The sequence below is a fragment of the Corvus moneduloides genome, chromosome 5 (genome assembly GCF_009650955.1).
Source record: "Corvus moneduloides isolate bCorMon1 chromosome 5, bCorMon1.pri, whole genome shotgun sequence".
Taxonomy (NCBI): Eukaryota; Metazoa; Chordata; class Aves; order Passeriformes; family Corvidae; genus Corvus; species Corvus moneduloides.
This window is the reverse complement of record NC_045480.1, coordinates 16977536-16995926: the sequence shown is the minus strand read 5'-3', so window position 1 is coordinate 16995926 and position 18391 is coordinate 16977536. Positions and strand designations below refer to the sequence as shown.

Genomic DNA, 18391 nt, shown 5'->3' with positions numbered 1-18391 from the left:
CACGTGTATTTCTGACCACACAAAAGAGCCATATACTTGGAAAGGTAAAAAAACCCCAAAAGGTATAAATTGATTATCTCACTTTTGGTAAAAATAATGTTAAATTATCCCTTTCAAACCAAGCTAAATATTGTGACCCAAGAGTAACATTAAAAAAAAAAAAAAGAAGTAGGGGGAAGGCAGGAAGAGATGGAACGAGAGGGAATGAGAGCACACACTGTACAAGGGCTTGCTGTCAAGTCTGAATTTCATCCTGCCAACTGAGGTGATGCTTATCAGAAATGCCATTTTAGCAGGAAAGTGGTAAGAGTAAGTGTAAGTTACATGATGATATAGGTGTCAAACTAAGACTTTGGCAAAGATAAAAATACTGCATAAAATCCTAGTGAGAATTTAAGTTCTTAACTGATGGAAATGTGTGATAAATTCTCTAAAAAAATCTAGATATAGTTGGATAAGAAAAAAATTATTGAATCTCAAAAAGATGGGTAGTATAAAGATACAAGAGTGAAAATTACCATCTTGAGAATTTTAAAAAAATCATAAATACATAAATTAGATAAAGAAGAGGAAAGCTTGAGAGCTGAACATCAACCTATGTGGTTCTTTTATTTTATTATCATGTTCTTCTATGACTAGTTTTCATGTTTTTTTGAATCAACATTTTCTATGCAGCAGAAAATTGTCTGTTTGGAGCCCACATGTGAAGAATTATAATAGAATAAATGCGGGACCTCCCTAAAGAGCATGCACTAGAATGCAAATGACTGCTGCTCTTAGGTATCAAACCACTCAAGGAAAAGATTATTTCCAAAAGTTATTCTTCCGATACTTGAAGATGACGATGCAGATTGGTATGGTTCTCCCAGTGGAGGCACAGATCTGCAGGGTGAAGAAGCAAGGAAGAGAACCATATGCCACAAATCAACATCGCTGTGTTAAGAATGTGCCCAGAATAAATGTTTACAGTTGGCAGGCTGGCCTCATTTCATCAAAAGGTGCTTAGAACAGACAGGAGGATTATTGTTCTGCACTAAGCTCAGATTTCAAGTAGTACAACTGGCCTCAGCAGTCATAAGACAAACTAATGTTGACAATACATGTAAGCAAGCACACAGTGTCTTATCAGAGTCTAGGACCCCTTCTTGCAAATGTGGCATAGGACACTGTGAACAACAGAAGTGATACACAGGAAAAAATGCAATGTGCTTCTACAGGGCAATCCTCATTTGAAGGCATCAGTACCTCACACAAATGTACTACTGATAGCATAATTTTTTGCAAGGAGGCAAGATGCTTAAGTCTAAAAAGTTATTCTCAGTCATAAAAGAATTAGGCAAAATGAAAAAGAAAGTAAGTATTCTTTTAATAGAAAGATCAGAAGGAGACTCCTTACATGCCTCTTGTAGGAGTATAAGGTTAAACTCAGAACATGAAAATTTGTAGAATTTAAGCAGTATTTAAAAACCATGCTGAATCTCTGATCACAAAGAACTTTGACTTGCTACCATGTGAGGAGGCACAAAGTGTGGGCTGCATTTTCTTTTACCTAGATTGCACAGGCCATCAGAAATCCAACAGGAACTGCTAGTTAAAACAATGTATTTGAACTCAGAGTTCTACAGAGTAAATTGCATCAAATGATCAGAATTTTTCAAATACTTTAGCTGCACAATTTAAATGAACAATTAAAAAAAAATTTATTTTTTCTCAAAAGAAACAAAAACCAGGCCCTGACAAATACAGTGAGGCAACTGTCCAGTTGGTTCCCTTACCTAGTGTCCTAACTCCTATCAGCCCTAAGCAATAAGATCTCCGGACATAAATTATACTTCGTGACATTATACACTGCTTTCATTTCCTGCAGATACCAGTACAGGGAAATAGAAATGTAAACCGAGCAAAACAGAATGCTACCATTCTACACTTTCTAAATATGCATTACTAAATCTTCATGCAGTTAAACAATGTTAAGCACACTTCTTCAGTATAATAAAAGGTTAAATAACAGTAGAAAATGACAAGATTTTATAGTCATAAAAAATAAACACAATTATAAAAAAGCAACAGGTTCAGTTTGAGGACAATATTTCTTAAAATTGAAACTATTGACATTAACTGATGAAGTTTCATTGTAAGGTGTTATGTCAATGAATGAGTCTCTTACCATGTGTTTCTTAAAGCATGCTACCAGAGTAAATTGTCCATAATATCTCTAGTAAGAAGCAGTAAGATCCTCTTACCTCCCACATACAGCGGAGAATCAAAATTCAGAGTGGATTGCTTGGACAAATTGGTAATTATCTTGGGACTTCCTCCATCAATAGTTAAAGATAGAATCTGATCCATAGCTAGTAGCTCCACAATGTGGAAATTCCCATCATTAATTGTTTCCACACTGCAAAATAAACATTAATATTAAAGAGGTTGATGGTCTGGTTAGAACAGTTTTTTATCTTCTTCCCCTTTAAGAGTCAATACAGTTTCAGAACAGAACTTCTCTAGGAGTGCATTCTCCTGAACATTACATTTGAGGCAAAGACACGCATGTATGCTTAAAAGCCAACACAATGTAACATCCCTTCTTCTGCACTAATGATGACAGGGCTGGAATGCTTTTTCTATGAAGACAGGCTGAGGGAGCTGCGGCTGTTTGTTCAGCCTGAGAAGAGAAGGCTCCGGGGAGACCTTAACAGCAGCTTTTCAATATTGAAAGGGGGCTTATAAGAAAGATGGGGAGAGATTTTTTACCAGGGCCTATGGTAACAGGACACAGGCTGTTTTAAACCGAGAGAGGGTAGATATAGATCAGATAGACTTTACTAAGTAAAAGAAGTGACATAAAGAAAAATTTCTTTAATATGAGGGTGGGTTAACATGAAACAGAGAATTTGTGGACCTGTTATTGGAAATGCTCAGGATCAGGTTGGATGGGGCTTTGTACAACTTAATCTAGTGGAAGTTGTCCCTGCCCATAACAAAGAAAGTGGAACTGGGTGATTGTTAAAGGTCCCTCCAACCTTAACCATTATGTGATTCTAATGTTACTTCAAGATCATATGTGCATGCAAGTCTGCGTGTATCCTACATTTTGCAGAGTATTGGGTTTACATATCTTGCTTGCAAGTATGAAGGCCTGAGTCAACTCCAGTGATACATAAATCTACTATTTCATGGAATATGGAACTGCATCTTACTTTAGTCCTGCCAGACAAAATCACATCATTGGTGCAGACAGATCCACTGACACTTGCAATAAAGTTGTTATCTTTACTGGGCATGGTTATTTGTGTTCAGCTTCTGGCTAGTACAGTGAGTATGAATATTGTATTCTTTTTCTTTTTCTTGTCTACATACACCATTTCCTTCTGCTTACTAACAAGATATGAACTCACTAGCAAGAAAATGCCTGAAGGTTGTCAAGGTGAAAATGCTTGTTTCAAGCACGGGTGCTTACCCTGCATAAGGACAAGCCTACTCACGTTACTAGGCACAAGAAATGGCTGCGGGTGCTTATCAGCCTCAATATCTACGTAGCAAGTGCTTAAGTGCAGGAACTACTCTGCACTTGAACACAGTTTAAGTACATCAGAGAAAGAAGAATATCATTACTCAATTCTGGGACTGAATATATCATTGTACTTGCATAATTTGTAGTCCATTTTCCACTGGAGAAATAGAGCTGAATATATGCATGGAAGGTGTGAGCTGTAGTCCAGAGACCAGCATTCCCACGAAAGCCTTTATTTGTTTCAGGGCACCACCAAATAAGTGAACTTAAGCCATTGAAAAAAGTTATTTAAATGAACCAATTGTATGATAGCCTGAAATGGACTGAACAGTCACACAGTCAATCAGCTCCTCTCATTGAGAAAGCAGGATAGCTGAAAGGGATTAGGTTCCTAAATCTCAAGGCAAAAATCAAGCAAATTACCTTAAAACATCCTTTGTGATGTTTTAATTAACCTAACTGCTTTTGTCCTGGAACAGATCAGCAGCACACATGGTCATTCACAGCTGTGACACATTAAATACCTTCTTAGCCATTTATTACCAACTCTGTGAACAGCCTCTGCTCACTGTGGATCAAAGATCTGTATGGTAGCATGCATGCTTTACATAAACCCAGCTCTATGTGAGAGTGCAAACACATGACAGAGCAAACACTAGCACAATAAACACTTTGTGGGAGCTGGCAGGAGGGGGACTACCAGTTTCCATGAGTGGAAAGGAAATGGTCAGGGCTCATCATTGCTAAAGAGCAAGATTTTTTCAAGGTACCAAGAGGTTTGTTTGCTCTGATCAAGCAATATAAAAGATGCCATGATTAAGTTACTTAACACATTTCAATGAATCCAGGCAAAAAAAAAAGTGCTAAAAAATCAAAGTGCATATAACTTCTTGACTTCAGGAAGCAGGAAGCCCTAATATAATGTTCTTGTTTCAAGGAAACTTATTTTACAACTTCTCAACCTTTCACCCAACAGTATTTAAAAGAATAAGAGCAACACAGAAAATACATTTTTAGAGCAAGAGGTCATACCAGGGATATACAAACCATAATGTGTAAGGGGAATGTGTCTCTGATAAGATTATTAAAAGCCTCTGTTTTAAACTGTTTTACATGGTAAAAATTTACTGCACAAAGAGGAGCCCTCCTAGGTAAGGGTGGTTTAAATTGAAGGGGAAATAAACTCAAGGCATATCTGCGATATTTCCTGCCAATGCACTGACATTACTTCTAGCCCATTTCCCATTGGAGATATAAGAGTTGAATGCATAGATCGTAATGAAAAGCTGTAAGAGGAACTGATTTAAGGCTTCTGATACTCCGTAGAAGAATAACGATCTGGGAAGAAATACTCCCATATTTCCAATAAATATATGATGAAAACTAGTTTACAAAATGAAAAGGGGTTTTTTGTTTGTGTAAAAAACAGTTAACATTAAAAATGGATGCCTAGACAGAATAAAACACAAGTGAATCAAATTTTTCCAAATAACCATCTCCAATGAATGAATATTAATTATTGGTCGTGGCATCATCTCATCTTGTTTTACAGATTGACTGATGAATGCTTTTGGGATGACGGCTCTTTCAGCAGTCAGTTCCCATGAACTGGGAGGGAGGAAGGAAACAAAAGGGAGGGACTGAAGGAAGGACTGGAAACATCCCAGGAGACAGCTTTAATAGGCAACAAAGGTACAGAAAGACAATTAACGGATAAAAAGAAGGTAAAGACCTTAAAAAGGGCAGAAAATACCACAAAGATCCTAGGAGGGTAAAACCGTAAGAACTGGAAATGATGACGAGATTAGAGTAAAAGATCCTGTGCTACAACATACTGCTTTCTAGAACCTGAAATAGAGATTGAACAGTATGCCATTTGTAGAGCTATCACTAGATGCACAATACCTATATACAAATGTGGAGATGTATATATGGCTTCCAAAATGGAATCATGAAATCACAGAATCTTTTAGGCTGGAAAAGACCTCTAAGATCATCAAGTCCAACAACAAAACCAGCACTGCTAAGTCCACCAAACAGTGTCCCTAAGCACCACATCTACACTTTTAAATACCTGCATGAATGGTGAGTACACCACTTCCCTGGGCAGCCTGTTCCAATGCTCGACAACCCTTTACATGATGAAATTTTTCTTAATATCCAATCTAAGTCTCTCCTGGTCCAACTTGAGGCCTTTTCCTCTTGTCCTATTGCTTGTTACTTGTGAGAAGAGTCTCACCTGGCTAAAATCCTCTTTCAGACAGTTGTAGAAAGAGATGAGGTATGCCATCAGCTTTTCCTCAACAGCAGGAGACTTCACTACAGTTGGACTATTACATGAAAGTTTTCAAATATCTCAGTAACTCACCATCACACTTATTTGAAATTAAATGGAGGTTAATAACAGTAACAACAATAATAGAAACAAAAATAATAACACTAAAAGTGTGTATCTGCTTCACTAAACAGTGTCACTCTGTAACACGTCACTACATTTTCCATCCCTTTCTTCACTACACTTGCATTCTTCATATGCCACATAATTCAAAAGAGACAATCAACTATGTAGGTGAGATGCTTTTTATTATTTTGTAACAGTAACCTAAATGGGACTTTGTTAATTGGTCACTTTGTTATTAAGTCCTTACATGTTTATGTTTTTTTTTTTCCTGTGTGAGTACTGTTTTTCAATCCTTCTCTAGAAAACTATAATGGACAAGTGTGAATTACCAGTATTTATTATATTTCAATAATGCCAGAGAAAGCATTAAATTTATGAGAAGGAAATATATGTTTTGAATGGGAAGAAGTATTCTGGATAGATTAAACAAATGGGAGCCAAAATAGCTTGGAACTACATATGACCCTCATTCGTATTGCTTCTTATTCTCAGACAGATGTACCTATTGAAATAAAAATCAACAAAAATAATTAAACTCCTGAAAAAACAATCTAAACTTTTTGTTTAGCCCTAACCAAGATAGAAAATAAAAATAATACTATTTTCAATTGTAGAAACTTGGAAAAGTGAAAATCTATACAATTGAAATACATACACTATTTCTACATGTTAAACCATTTCATGAAGTCGTAAGGAAACCTTATGAAATACAAATCACATAAAAAAAAAGGACTCTTAAAGACGCTTATTGGGTATGTTTTTTCTAAACAGCTTTATATTGTGTTTTATAGACTTTTTTCCCCCCTGTGGAATGCTTTTAGTAATCTACTAAAATGATAGTTCCCTAGGTGCTACTACCTAACAGAGTTTAACACTGTTTCACTGCTATATATATTTAAGCTTTTGATTTTGTACTGCCATAGGAGTACAGTCATTTATAAAAATCATTTGTTTTCAGTGAGATGTCCCTAATAGAATGCAGAACAGTGTCACTGCTACAAACTCTATAAAGCAAATATACACTATATATAATTTTATAACACAAAATAGAACAAAAAGAAGATTCAAAGAAAACTGATTTAATACTTCCCCTTTACTTCTGAAAGTAGTTTTAGCACCAACAGGGCAGTCAAGGCCAGGAAGTGATGCCTGTTGTCTTTCTGCTCACTCTTGCAATGACTGTCTGCAAATTTTTGTGAAGTTATATAATACCTCCCAAAAAATTCAGGTTGTAATTTTTCAGAGAACCAGAGAAATTTGATTTTAAAAAACCCTCAAAAATTATTCTCCAGAAGCAGCTGTGGATTCTCTCTCTTAAATACTTAGGAAGCAAAAGCCATTTCTTTTTCAAAGGTAGTGCCTTTTTTCAGAATCAAGTTTTTAGCTTTCTCTTCACTTGCCAGAGGAAAATCCCACATTATATGACTGTCTAACAGAGAAGAGAAGCTTCTATTTAATTTCTGCTTATACAGTACAGTTTTACATTTTATTCAGCACACTAGGAAATTATTTGGCAGTTACAACAAAGAAAAAACTCCAATGCCACTTGTGAGCTTTACACAAATGTATAAATATTCTGCTGAAAGCTAACTCTTATTCTGTTTTATTGCATCAAATAATATATTTATCTGACATATCTGCATTAGAGTTATTTACCAAGCCAAATCACATCTTTTGGCAAGAGGTTTTAAGTGTCTGACAATACATTCATTTGCATATATTTCTTTTAACCATCTATTAAAAAATGTGACACTGATATAAGGAATGAATATAGGTTTTGTTTCAGTCACAAATGTGTTTCATCCAGGTTCACCTGTAAATAGCAGAGGCTGGATATGATCCTGTGTCATAGCTGACCCTCACTCTACCCCGGTACAGTTCCACTGCTATATGATCTTTATCACCTTTGTACAGCAGGATCCCACTGTCTTCATCTGTGGCAATCTAGTTAAAAGATAGAAATATTTAGAAATAACTAAAATTAAGTATTTAATAAAAATGAGGTATTAAGTGAATCTCTGAATTTACTGCCATAGTCTGTTACTTCATAATAAAATTCTGTTTTGAAGGGCAACCTGACAAAACTCTTTCTATTCCTATCAATAAGCCCACCTTCTCCCATATGAATATAGTTATTGCATTAACTCTTCTAGAGTTTTTAGCTCAAACTGTGAAAAGCTCTTTAAGTGACCCAATGACAACTTTGGGTCATTTTCCATATCATGAAAAGTCATTTATTCTCATTTCCAGAAAAGAGAATCTACAACACAAGCAAACTTACCTGTAGAGTGATATTGGTCTGGGGGCGTATCTTAGCTGAAGGGATTTGCAGATAGGATTCTTTGTTGATGAAGTTTATACTAATCAACTTTTCACATTTCTCACCCTGGTAGCCTGATAAACACTGACAAATTGGTTCACTTTCTTTTATGATACACTGGGCTCCATTTTGACATTCATAATTATCACAAGGGCTGGTGCGAGGTAGAACCATTGGTGGTGAAAATTCACAAAACAAGCCACTAAATGAAAACAGAAAACAATCATTATTTCCAAGAAAAAGCAGCTTTGACAGAAGACATACCTGTTTGTACTACCTTCAGATCTTTCTCACCTGTATCCTTCTGGACAAATGCATGTATATCCATTAACTGCGTCAGTGCACTGTGCTCCATTTTTGCATTTGTTGTCTTGGCAGTCATCAAAGTCAATATCACAATGCTCACCTACATATCCAGGTGTGCAATCACATCTGTAAAACAGGAAAGAAAATCAGATAGCACAGTGCCCTTTAATGATCCAGTGTGATTATGACCAAGTTAAGGAACTACTCTACTGTTTAAAAATCAAGGAAAAAAAGGCATTACTGTTACTTCGTGTGTAAAGACTATATAGCTTAATCATATTATTAGATGGGGAATCTACATATGTAATGAATAGAGGTTTGCTAGTTAAAATGTTTACACACCTGCTATTATATTGAAGAATTGTGTGTAAATCTAGAGAGCCCTCATAAATAATTTTGACAGTTTTTAGAATTTATGAGCAATGCAGAATATTGCAAGATGTTGTTCGTGGCTGCAAACACTAAATATAATCAATATTCTTAACTAGTGAAACTGAGGCAAATAGTCCAAGTCTTGTACTGATGGTTATTTTCTTTGTCAACTGAACAGCTATGAACGGACCAGTGGTCCATTTATACAGTTTAAAGGTTATGCATAATTTTTTCCCTTACAGTTCCACCAGTCTGATTTACTGCAATAGCTCCATGGTTGGTGAACTAACAGAAATCTCAAAACACATCATCTGCCGTCCCTGAACCCCCACTGAACTAGAAACAGCTCATCCTCAAGAGAGTATGTAATGGTTTTTGTTTATTTGTTTGGGTTTTTTCCATGTGAAACTCTCATTGCTAATGCTAGTGACTTTTCTTTGGGGATGTCTCATATGTAAGGCTGAGTGAATGCCCAGAACTCTGTGAAAAATTAATGGAAAAGATTAGAAATCCATGCATCCAACATGGTATTCTTTTTAATTAAGATGTCTTTAATTGATTTCATGAGATCTTGTGATTCCCTCCTTGATGTTATTTCTTTCAGTATCCAAAATTTTCTCTAAGCTGGCAAGTGTGATTTTAAATAGCCGTGTAACTTTAAATTTAGTACTTCAATCAAGTATGTCTCATTTTTATTCAACAACATGCATGAAAAAGAAAAGGGAAAAAGAATATAAAGCATGCTATTAAAAGTCTGACTGAGATACATTCTTGAAGTATACTGCATGTGATGTTTTCTGATTTATAAGCTCAGAAAGTAACATGAAAGGTTAATGAACTGGACAGTAAAGTATAAGACACTAAACTAGGTTTATTGAAGTGACATGAAAAGACAAACATAATGCACTACAACATAACCCAAACCATTTTTCTATTTTCGAGTTGAAAACTATCAACTTAATTTCACATACAATTGAATATTTAATATATTTTTCCCATATTTTAAATAAAATGTCATTTCATAACTAGTGGAAATGATAATAATTAATCTGATTTTAGCACAAAAGCATGCTATGTATAAAACAGGTACTTGTGAGAACAATTTAAAGCTGCAGGTTTCCTGTATTTATTAACCTAAAGCTTATAAAACAACTTTAAATTGTGCATACTAATTAATCATGATAAGGATATGGCATAATTAAAGATTAGCTTTCCTGGGGAGGGAATTCTTTACTTTATACCTTTCAGCATGCCTTCCTAATAATCTCTTTCACAATTACTTCTCTAAAAGCAATATAATTATTTCACTTCAATTAAATGCAATTATTTTCCTACTGCCCAGAGTCCTAAAAGGGTTTTGCACAAACCATCATAAAGACTACCCTGTGTTTCCACTTAAAATCTGATTGGAATTAGAACTGTTAAAGATCAGTAAAATTCAGTAAAACATACTTAAGATAATAATGCAGCTTTACATGAAAATAATGGCCTGTTATGCCATAATGCTTACTAATAATCAAAATTACTACTTTGAGAATAGAATTGACTTCCACTTAAACAGAAGGAAAAGGAATATAGGCAGGATAGAGAAATACAAATTTCGATTCAGTTGGACTCTGAAACAGTATTTCAGACTTACTTGTATCCTTTGGGTGTCAAGATACACTTTGAATCATGCTGGCAAGGATTCAGGTTTTGGGCACAGAAATCTAATTTCTCCTCACAGAGTTCACCTGAAATATAATGTATGTTGTCAATTCAGTGAAAATATCACAGTGACCTGAAAATAGCAATGAACAGAATTTTAAAAGTAATGGCTACAAATTCCTTTGCTAACACTGAAACATGCATACTTCTTTACATAGTAATAAATACGTTTAGAATAAATACTAATAAATAAACAGTAATACAGAAATAATAAAAATAAATAAGAATATACCTGGTAACTCCTTTATAAACAATATCAAGTTCAACATCAATCATCTATCCATGGATATAAATGTTAATTTTGTAATTTTTAAAAATTTACAATATTTATCCACCTCTGCTATATAGCAACACTAGTGATTGAGTCTTCTCACTAGAACAAAAAAGCCATCAATATGTTTTTCTCTTATTTTTAAGCACATTATGCACAGATTTGCCCTATCACTATAAGCAATCTATTACCTGAAAAAAACCTGTTAATATCACTGCATGTCAATACAATTCCAAATATCCAAAAATGAACACTTGTTTTCTACTTTTCCTTAAATATGACTCTCCATTTTTTGCATTTGTTAATGTACCATAATTATCTATCATCTGTGAAGAGAAAAGAAATAATCTATGTAAAATATCTACCCTTCCCTACTGATAGAGGCAGTGGCTCTAATTTCCAAAATGGGGTTATAATCTAAATAGTATTTTAATATGGTTAAAAATTATTTTATTTGCAACTTTATGAAAAGGAAACACATGTTTATAAACAGATCAACAATATCTTGTTCCCTGACTAACTCACCAGATGATACCACGAATAGTGCACTTGCTAAGCTTGTAACCACTGGTTTGTAAGGTAGAGACACTTATTCCAGCTTCCACATGAAGAATATATATATAATGAACAGGTATAAACCTGTGCCTGCTGAATTCAGGGACTGACAGATCCGTCAGACTCTAAAACTACAGAGGGAGTAGGATTGTCCCTTGTCCTCCATCCAGTAATAAAACATGAGCTGGCAAGTAAAGTAGAACTGTACATTAAAATGACAAAGAAAAGAGCAGAAGAAAGGATTGAATGATCAGACAATCAGTGCTCAAGCTGAACTTGCCTTCAAAGAGGCAATTATTTGGTATCCCTCAGTTTTACTGAGCTGAGCATGGCAGTGGCTTGCAGTGGAGTGGACAAATAAACAAAAACTTCAAAAGCGTTGAGGAATAGTCTATATTAAAGCAAGGATAGAGAAAAAGGCAAAATTGAATCAGGAGAAAAGATGGTTATGCCAGTAAAAACAGAACTGAAGCATATATACTAAGCGCAACAAGACATGGGACCTCTACACCTTCAAAAATGAGAGGACAAGCCAAAAAACAGCTAGACAAGTATTTTGCAGCCATTAAAAAGATACAGCGTGGTTCTACACAAAGTTTTTTTTTTTTTAAAGATAAATAAGTAAGTAAATAAATAAATACCACATTCTCAATTTGCAGGTAGTGCATTTTCTCTACAAACCAAATAAAGGTTTGAGTTAACATAAGAAAATGGCGCTCATGCACAGGCCACTTAACAGCCTCAGGAAAACTGTCAGCAACAACGTGACTTACTCATTATATGTAGGAAACTGAATGGAGATCAAATGCAGGCCACTGAAGACGACTAATACAAAGGATTATAATTCTATCCTCAAAGTCTCTTTGAGCTCTCAACAGAATTATTAGTCTGGAAATGTGCAACTGTTATGACTAGGTCAGTGCACAAAGAATCCTGAAATACCAGGGATTCTTTGCATCCCACGCTATATTAAACAAAACCCAGATCTCTTTCTCTTTTCAATGGGCTTTGTTCAAACAAATACATATATAAGAGGTCTTCAGTGCTATTCTTCACATAGCATTTAGTCAATTTGCAGAACTTGTAATAGCTAAAATCTGTTTAAAGACCAGCAGTGTTTAAGAGTGAGATGCAAGTATGGGAACAGAGAATTCTGATTTTAAGGATCATGGGAGTAGAATAAGCAAAAAGTGACTGTTGTTTTAACCTAGTTTGTGCACATTCCCATAGTTTAGAAATGTATGTATGTGCCTACATATATGTGGATATATATGCACATTTATACACACCTACACAAATATCTTATTATGGCAAATATTGTATATTAAATTGTATACAGAACTGAAAAAATATATGACAGCCCAACTACAAATAATTAAAATGTGGTTGTATAGTACTAACAAAAATTGGGACAAAAACACTTCTAAATATTCCCAAGATTATTAAATCTAACAGCATATCAGAGTTTCTGAAAGTGATACACTGAGCCTCTCTCCCAAGCAGGGCTGCAGCTTGCTGTCTCTTACATTTTCACAGCAACAGTTCAGTGAAAAGAAAACCAGAATACCTAGAAAAAGGCAATTTAGGAGTGGCATAGTAGGAGCAAGCACTCTTACCATTGCTGTCAAATTTATTGAACTGATTTTGCTATAGGATATTAATTGGGCCACGGCTTAGATTATCATTGGCACAGACTTCGGACATACCTTGTGGGGAAAATAGCTTTACTGAACAGTGTCTAAGCCTGTCCCTTTTTGTATATCCTCCCCCAGGTATTTATAAAATACAGGATTTCTTAGAGTACACCGCATTTCAGTATTCATAGGTTGATGGCCCTAATATCTTCAGAACTATACTGAAAGCTGAATCACCTCATGTGGGGTGCTCAGGGGCACTTGACATCTCCTTATTTCCCACTCTTAGCTGTGAATCCTACATAATGATTGGATTTAAGTTTTAAACAGGTTTACAGTTTTGAAAAAATTCCCACTTCAAATCATAAAATCAATGTTACACTACCAGGCGTACTGCAGCCAAACAGCTTGCAAACATCATCAAACATCACCAGGCATTTTTGAGATTATGGTCAGACTTTGATCTGAGTACTCTGTAGAAAAACACTTAGAAGCAGGACTTTTGTGCTGTGACAGCAGGAAAGTAAGGAAACTTTCCCCTTGCATTTGTAAATTGTATGCATGGTGAATCACATCCCTGGAGTTTTAGTTAAACAGTCCATAGCAAATAGGAAACAGGATTCAAGGAAAAGGATATGGTGAACATGGTGGCCATATAGCAAAAGACTCATGTAAAAAATCCTATGATCATAAAAGCTAGCTTTACTTATAGTACAACCTTCAGTCATTAAAAATCCCGTAGCATTAATGACAGACTTGAGCACAGGATCAGTAAAAAGAAAAACAAGAAAAATTCAAGATGGAATCCAAATATGTACAACAGATACTCTATTTCTGAATGAAGATATAAATACCAGAAGAAAAAGCCAAAATAATCCATACGCAAGTCTTCTACAGCTAATAGATAGTATTAATAATTGTTAATAACTGCTAATAGGTCTATACTTCAAATGGAGCATTCTCATGGCCAAAATAAAGCTGAAAAACTTAATAGAAAAGGTAAGTAAATTATGGGATATGGAATCTGAAGCACTGAAGAGTATAGTTTCCTGCTAAAGAAACCCCTCCTTCAGCATACTGAATAATCACTGTGTTATTCAGAATTTAAATGAGACAAGGTGGAAGGGAGTAGTTAATTTTGTTGAAATGAAAATATAGCGATGAAAGTGAAACACTCATTGAAGAAAATACCAGATTTACCAAGTTAGGCTCCTTGGCTTTACTGGAAGGAAATCTTAGAGACTTTCCTGATTCAGGACACATAATACAATGTTTAAAGAGCATACTGCAAAATAATCAAAAAAGGTTGTGAGAAAGAAGTCTCAATTCAAGGAAGCTTGACACCAATATTTGAGGACATTCTTTTATTCATCTAATAATATTTTAACTGAGGCTTCTGTAAGAGCTTGGCTAAGTAATTATGTTTTTGAAAGATGGGAACATTTCTGTGTGTAGGAAAATAAGGAACAGACTAGTTTGTTTAAAAGTAAGTAGCGGATAAAGTGTCAAAAAACCTGTGAAAAGTTTCCAAAGTTTAATTAGAACCAGCAATAACTCTTTTCATAAGACATCTTGCTTAATTCATCTAGGGAGTCTGGATTCTGGTATAGAGTAGCATTGAAACCAGTGGAACTCTGTGTGGCACAAATGAACACGGCCCTCCAAGCTCCAGACAAATATTTACTGAGATTTTGCATAGAGTACGATGCAGACTTAAACAGCCAGAAAACATTATTAAATACTGATGTATGCTGACGATACTTGATATAGCTATCCAAGGCTATTTACGTTTGCTAGATTCACAGGTCAGTTTGTGTTTCCCCTGAGTGTGTTAATTCACTCTTATGACTTGATAAGATTATAAATCACAAAAAACTTAATCACAGAATACCAGGTTGATCCCTCAAGGATCATCTCTTGGCAAAAGCAGAACAGACAAGATGGCCCTGCACCCTGTCCAGCTGATCCTAAAAGTGACTAATGTTGGGGAATCCACCACTTCCCTGGGAAGGTTATTCCAATGGCTCAGTGTTCTCATTGTAGAAAGGTTTTCTCTTTTTAAATCTAATTGGCATCTCCCCAGGAGTAACTTGTACCCATTACCCCACCCCTTTTCCACATGACTCCTTGTGAAAAAGGGAGTCTCCATTTTCCTTGCAGCCACCCTTTCAAATACTGGAACAGGGTGATAAGCTTGCCCCAAGCCTTCTTTTCTCAAGGCTGAACAGACCCTTAACTCTAGATTTTCCAATATATAGACATGCAGTACAACAAATAATGAGTAACAAGGCAATGACGTGAAAGACGATTTACATCTTTGTTATTTTGAATAATTGGGCAATAAATTTAAAATAAAGCAATGTCAGCCACTACATTTCTGAATGAAGAGCACAGCTCTAACAAAAATGGACATAGGCTTCTGAATATAATAGCACATTGCTAATTACAGGCAAGGTTTTGAAGAAACAAGTTTAAAATCACCCTTAAATTATTAGCAAAGCTGAGTTTGCTATTTGAACAAAAACTAGACAGAGAATGAGAAAGCAACAGTAGTCAGTTTTAATTATCAAAACTCAGGTTTTTCCTAGAAGAATTATTTCCTCTTCCAAAGTCAAAATACCAAATACCTACCACAGACTAGAATAGAAGGATTTTATATGTGTGCTTATATATTCGTTCCAGCTTCTGAGCTTAGTTATGATATACTGTGAGTCAACTTTTGCAGTGTTTATGTTTTATCAATTAGGTATCACTATCTGACTGTGACTGGATGTCTCTGTTTGATGTTGCGACTCAAATAGCCAATAGAGCACATAAGGGGTTGGAAAATGTCAGTGCCATTTAACAAACCATATACAGAAAATTGCTGCATTTTTATTAAGCCTTGAGTTCAATGTACAGTATACAACATAAATTATTTCAGGTCTTAAACTCATTATTCAGAAAATACAAATAAAAGTATCTACTATATGAGGGACAAAATTACTTAGAATTAACAAAAGTTTGCAGTCACAGTAGGATGCATTTTATAATCATAAATCTAAATATATTTTTGGAATTTAATTTCAGAGTCAAATTGCTGGATTGTTCCTATCTTTCACCATCTCATAAGTCTTTCTAGCTATCCCCCGTGCCTGTGGATCTCAGTGTAAGACGGGGCTTATTTAGTTTAACATTTCTATTTGTTTTACATTTGCTGCTTGATAACAGCAGAGAAATAGTAACTTTTAGGCAAGTAAGCTTTAAGACAATTAAGGTATACAGAAGGGTGGATCGTAGACTAGAATGAGTAATGGCAGTGATTAAACCAGTAGCAGGTAGCTTAGGTGCCACAAATATCATGTATAATTCCCCTTTATGCAAATGCAGTAAAATTACTTTACTACTTGAGCTTTTAATATAGAACAGTCATTTAAAGTATATTAAACTAGATGAAATAGAAAATTTTATGAGTGATAAAAAGCAAGAGTAACAAATGTATCTATTTATTCTAAGAATATGTAACACATGCAGTTCTTACAAGGATGGGGATTATGATTTAATTTGATGAAATTATTAAACTTTTTATCAAGTTTGATGTCACATGATTTTCATTTGATTACTTGCATGCTTAAATTTCAGGAAGGTACTTATTTGATTAGCAAGTGAATTCAAAGTAGTAAAGCAGCTCCTTTATTGCAGTGGCAGGAAGGTTGTCTCTAAGGCTTGCCTAAACTGAGATAATTGCTTGAAATGATCTCTTTTTTTTTTCTTAATACTGTCACAATTCAAAAGATGTCTTTCATGATAAAACTGACTGATCCTCTAAGCAACTTATAAACTATCAGTAACTTTCATGTTCAGCTGGCAAGCTAATATAAATATGTATCACATGCACATCTGCTTAATTTTGGAGCTGAACTTAGTTCACATCCCCTGGATGTTTGATAATTTGTTTGTGAGGACTTTGTTCTTTCTATAATCAGTAATTTTAATATGTTACAGTTCACACTTGTGTAATAAACAAGAAAAACAGCAGGCTATTTTTGCTGTCCACATAGTAGTAATAAAATGCAAATACAGCAAGATGTCTAAATGGAAGACAGTTTAAGCATGGAAAACCTATGGTTGGAATAATTTTCTGGAAATACCTTATACTCTGCTTCAGTTACAGAGAAAATTTACATTGAGTTTATGTTGTAGTAATTATTCATCAGAGGTCTAAATTAATCAACATAGATGATATAATTGCAGTCTTGCTCAACATGTTACTTCATGGATAATGAACGTATTTTCATTACTATATATAATCTATTATATTGCTTTAAAAACTGAAAATATATTTATCAAATTAATGGCAAATACACCACAAAATTATTAATTTGCTTTTAAAACTAAATATGCAACTTTGTACTGTCATTAACTATGCTAGGCCTCAGATTGTATATATGATTGGATTGCAGAGAAGATGGTTTATGTCTGTTAGTGTGATAGGTGCTAAGCAGAAACTTAAAAAAAATTAAAAATTAAACACCCAAAGTCAGTGTCATAAATCTCTTCAATATTACCTTTCTTTTACCACAGCCCCAGATTAATATGGTTATTTCAATTTTTTAAGATATTTACAGCAAATAAAAAGCCACAGAAATAATGAGCAAGAAGATTGCCATTTGATACTCCAGCATGTTTTCTAGTAACACAATCTATTGAAAAAATTAAAGCAAAACAGTGCTAAGTGCTATAACACAGAGAATACATTGGCACAGAACCAAGGGATGGCTTTAAGGTGAGGCGAATAAGGATTTCAGAACATAATAATTTAAGCTTTTTTTAGTCCTGTATCAGTGTCTGCACAAGTTTTTAATGGATCTGAAAAAAAGACAATGAATGCAGTATTAAATTAATCCTGCACAGCAATCTGCATCTTCAACAACATTCTTTGGACATGTATTCACAGCAACAGCCAAGTGCCTAATTTGAGGATTTGCAGTGAGCTTTCTAAATTATATCTATATATGATTTATTTGGTCATTTGTAATAACTGAAATCCATGCACCTTTAAGAAAAGGAAAGTGAGAAACCAAGGTAAGTGAAAATAGGCTTAAAAGACAACTGACCTTTTTCCACTTCATTCAGATTAGCAGCTTGCAGTGACAAAGACAGAAGAGACAAGAGACTTTTTACATTGTAATACGACAGCATAGCACATTAAGCTAATGCACAACTATAGCAGCAGAGAGGTTGATACAGCAAATGAAGCAAGCTTCAAAGTCTCACCTCCAGCAGAACAAAACAAACAGAAAGGTAAGAAGTACATGCCACCAGCGGCGTAAGA

The 18391-nt window shown here is 34.8% G+C and overlaps 1 protein-coding gene across 1 annotated transcript in view; it reads right to left on the bottom strand.

Annotated features, from left to right (window-relative positions):
• SLIT2 (slit guidance ligand 2) overlaps positions 1 to 18391 on the bottom strand; it is a 263385-nt gene that overhangs the window by 10797 nt on the left and 234197 nt on the right. Inside the window, 5 exon segments of the mRNA XM_032109098.1 lie at positions 2244 to 2398; positions 7726 to 7856; positions 8194 to 8434; positions 8527 to 8664; positions 10550 to 10643. Coding sequence (XP_031964989.1) covers positions 2244 to 2398; positions 7726 to 7856; positions 8194 to 8434; positions 8527 to 8664; positions 10550 to 10643 — 759 coding nt within the window.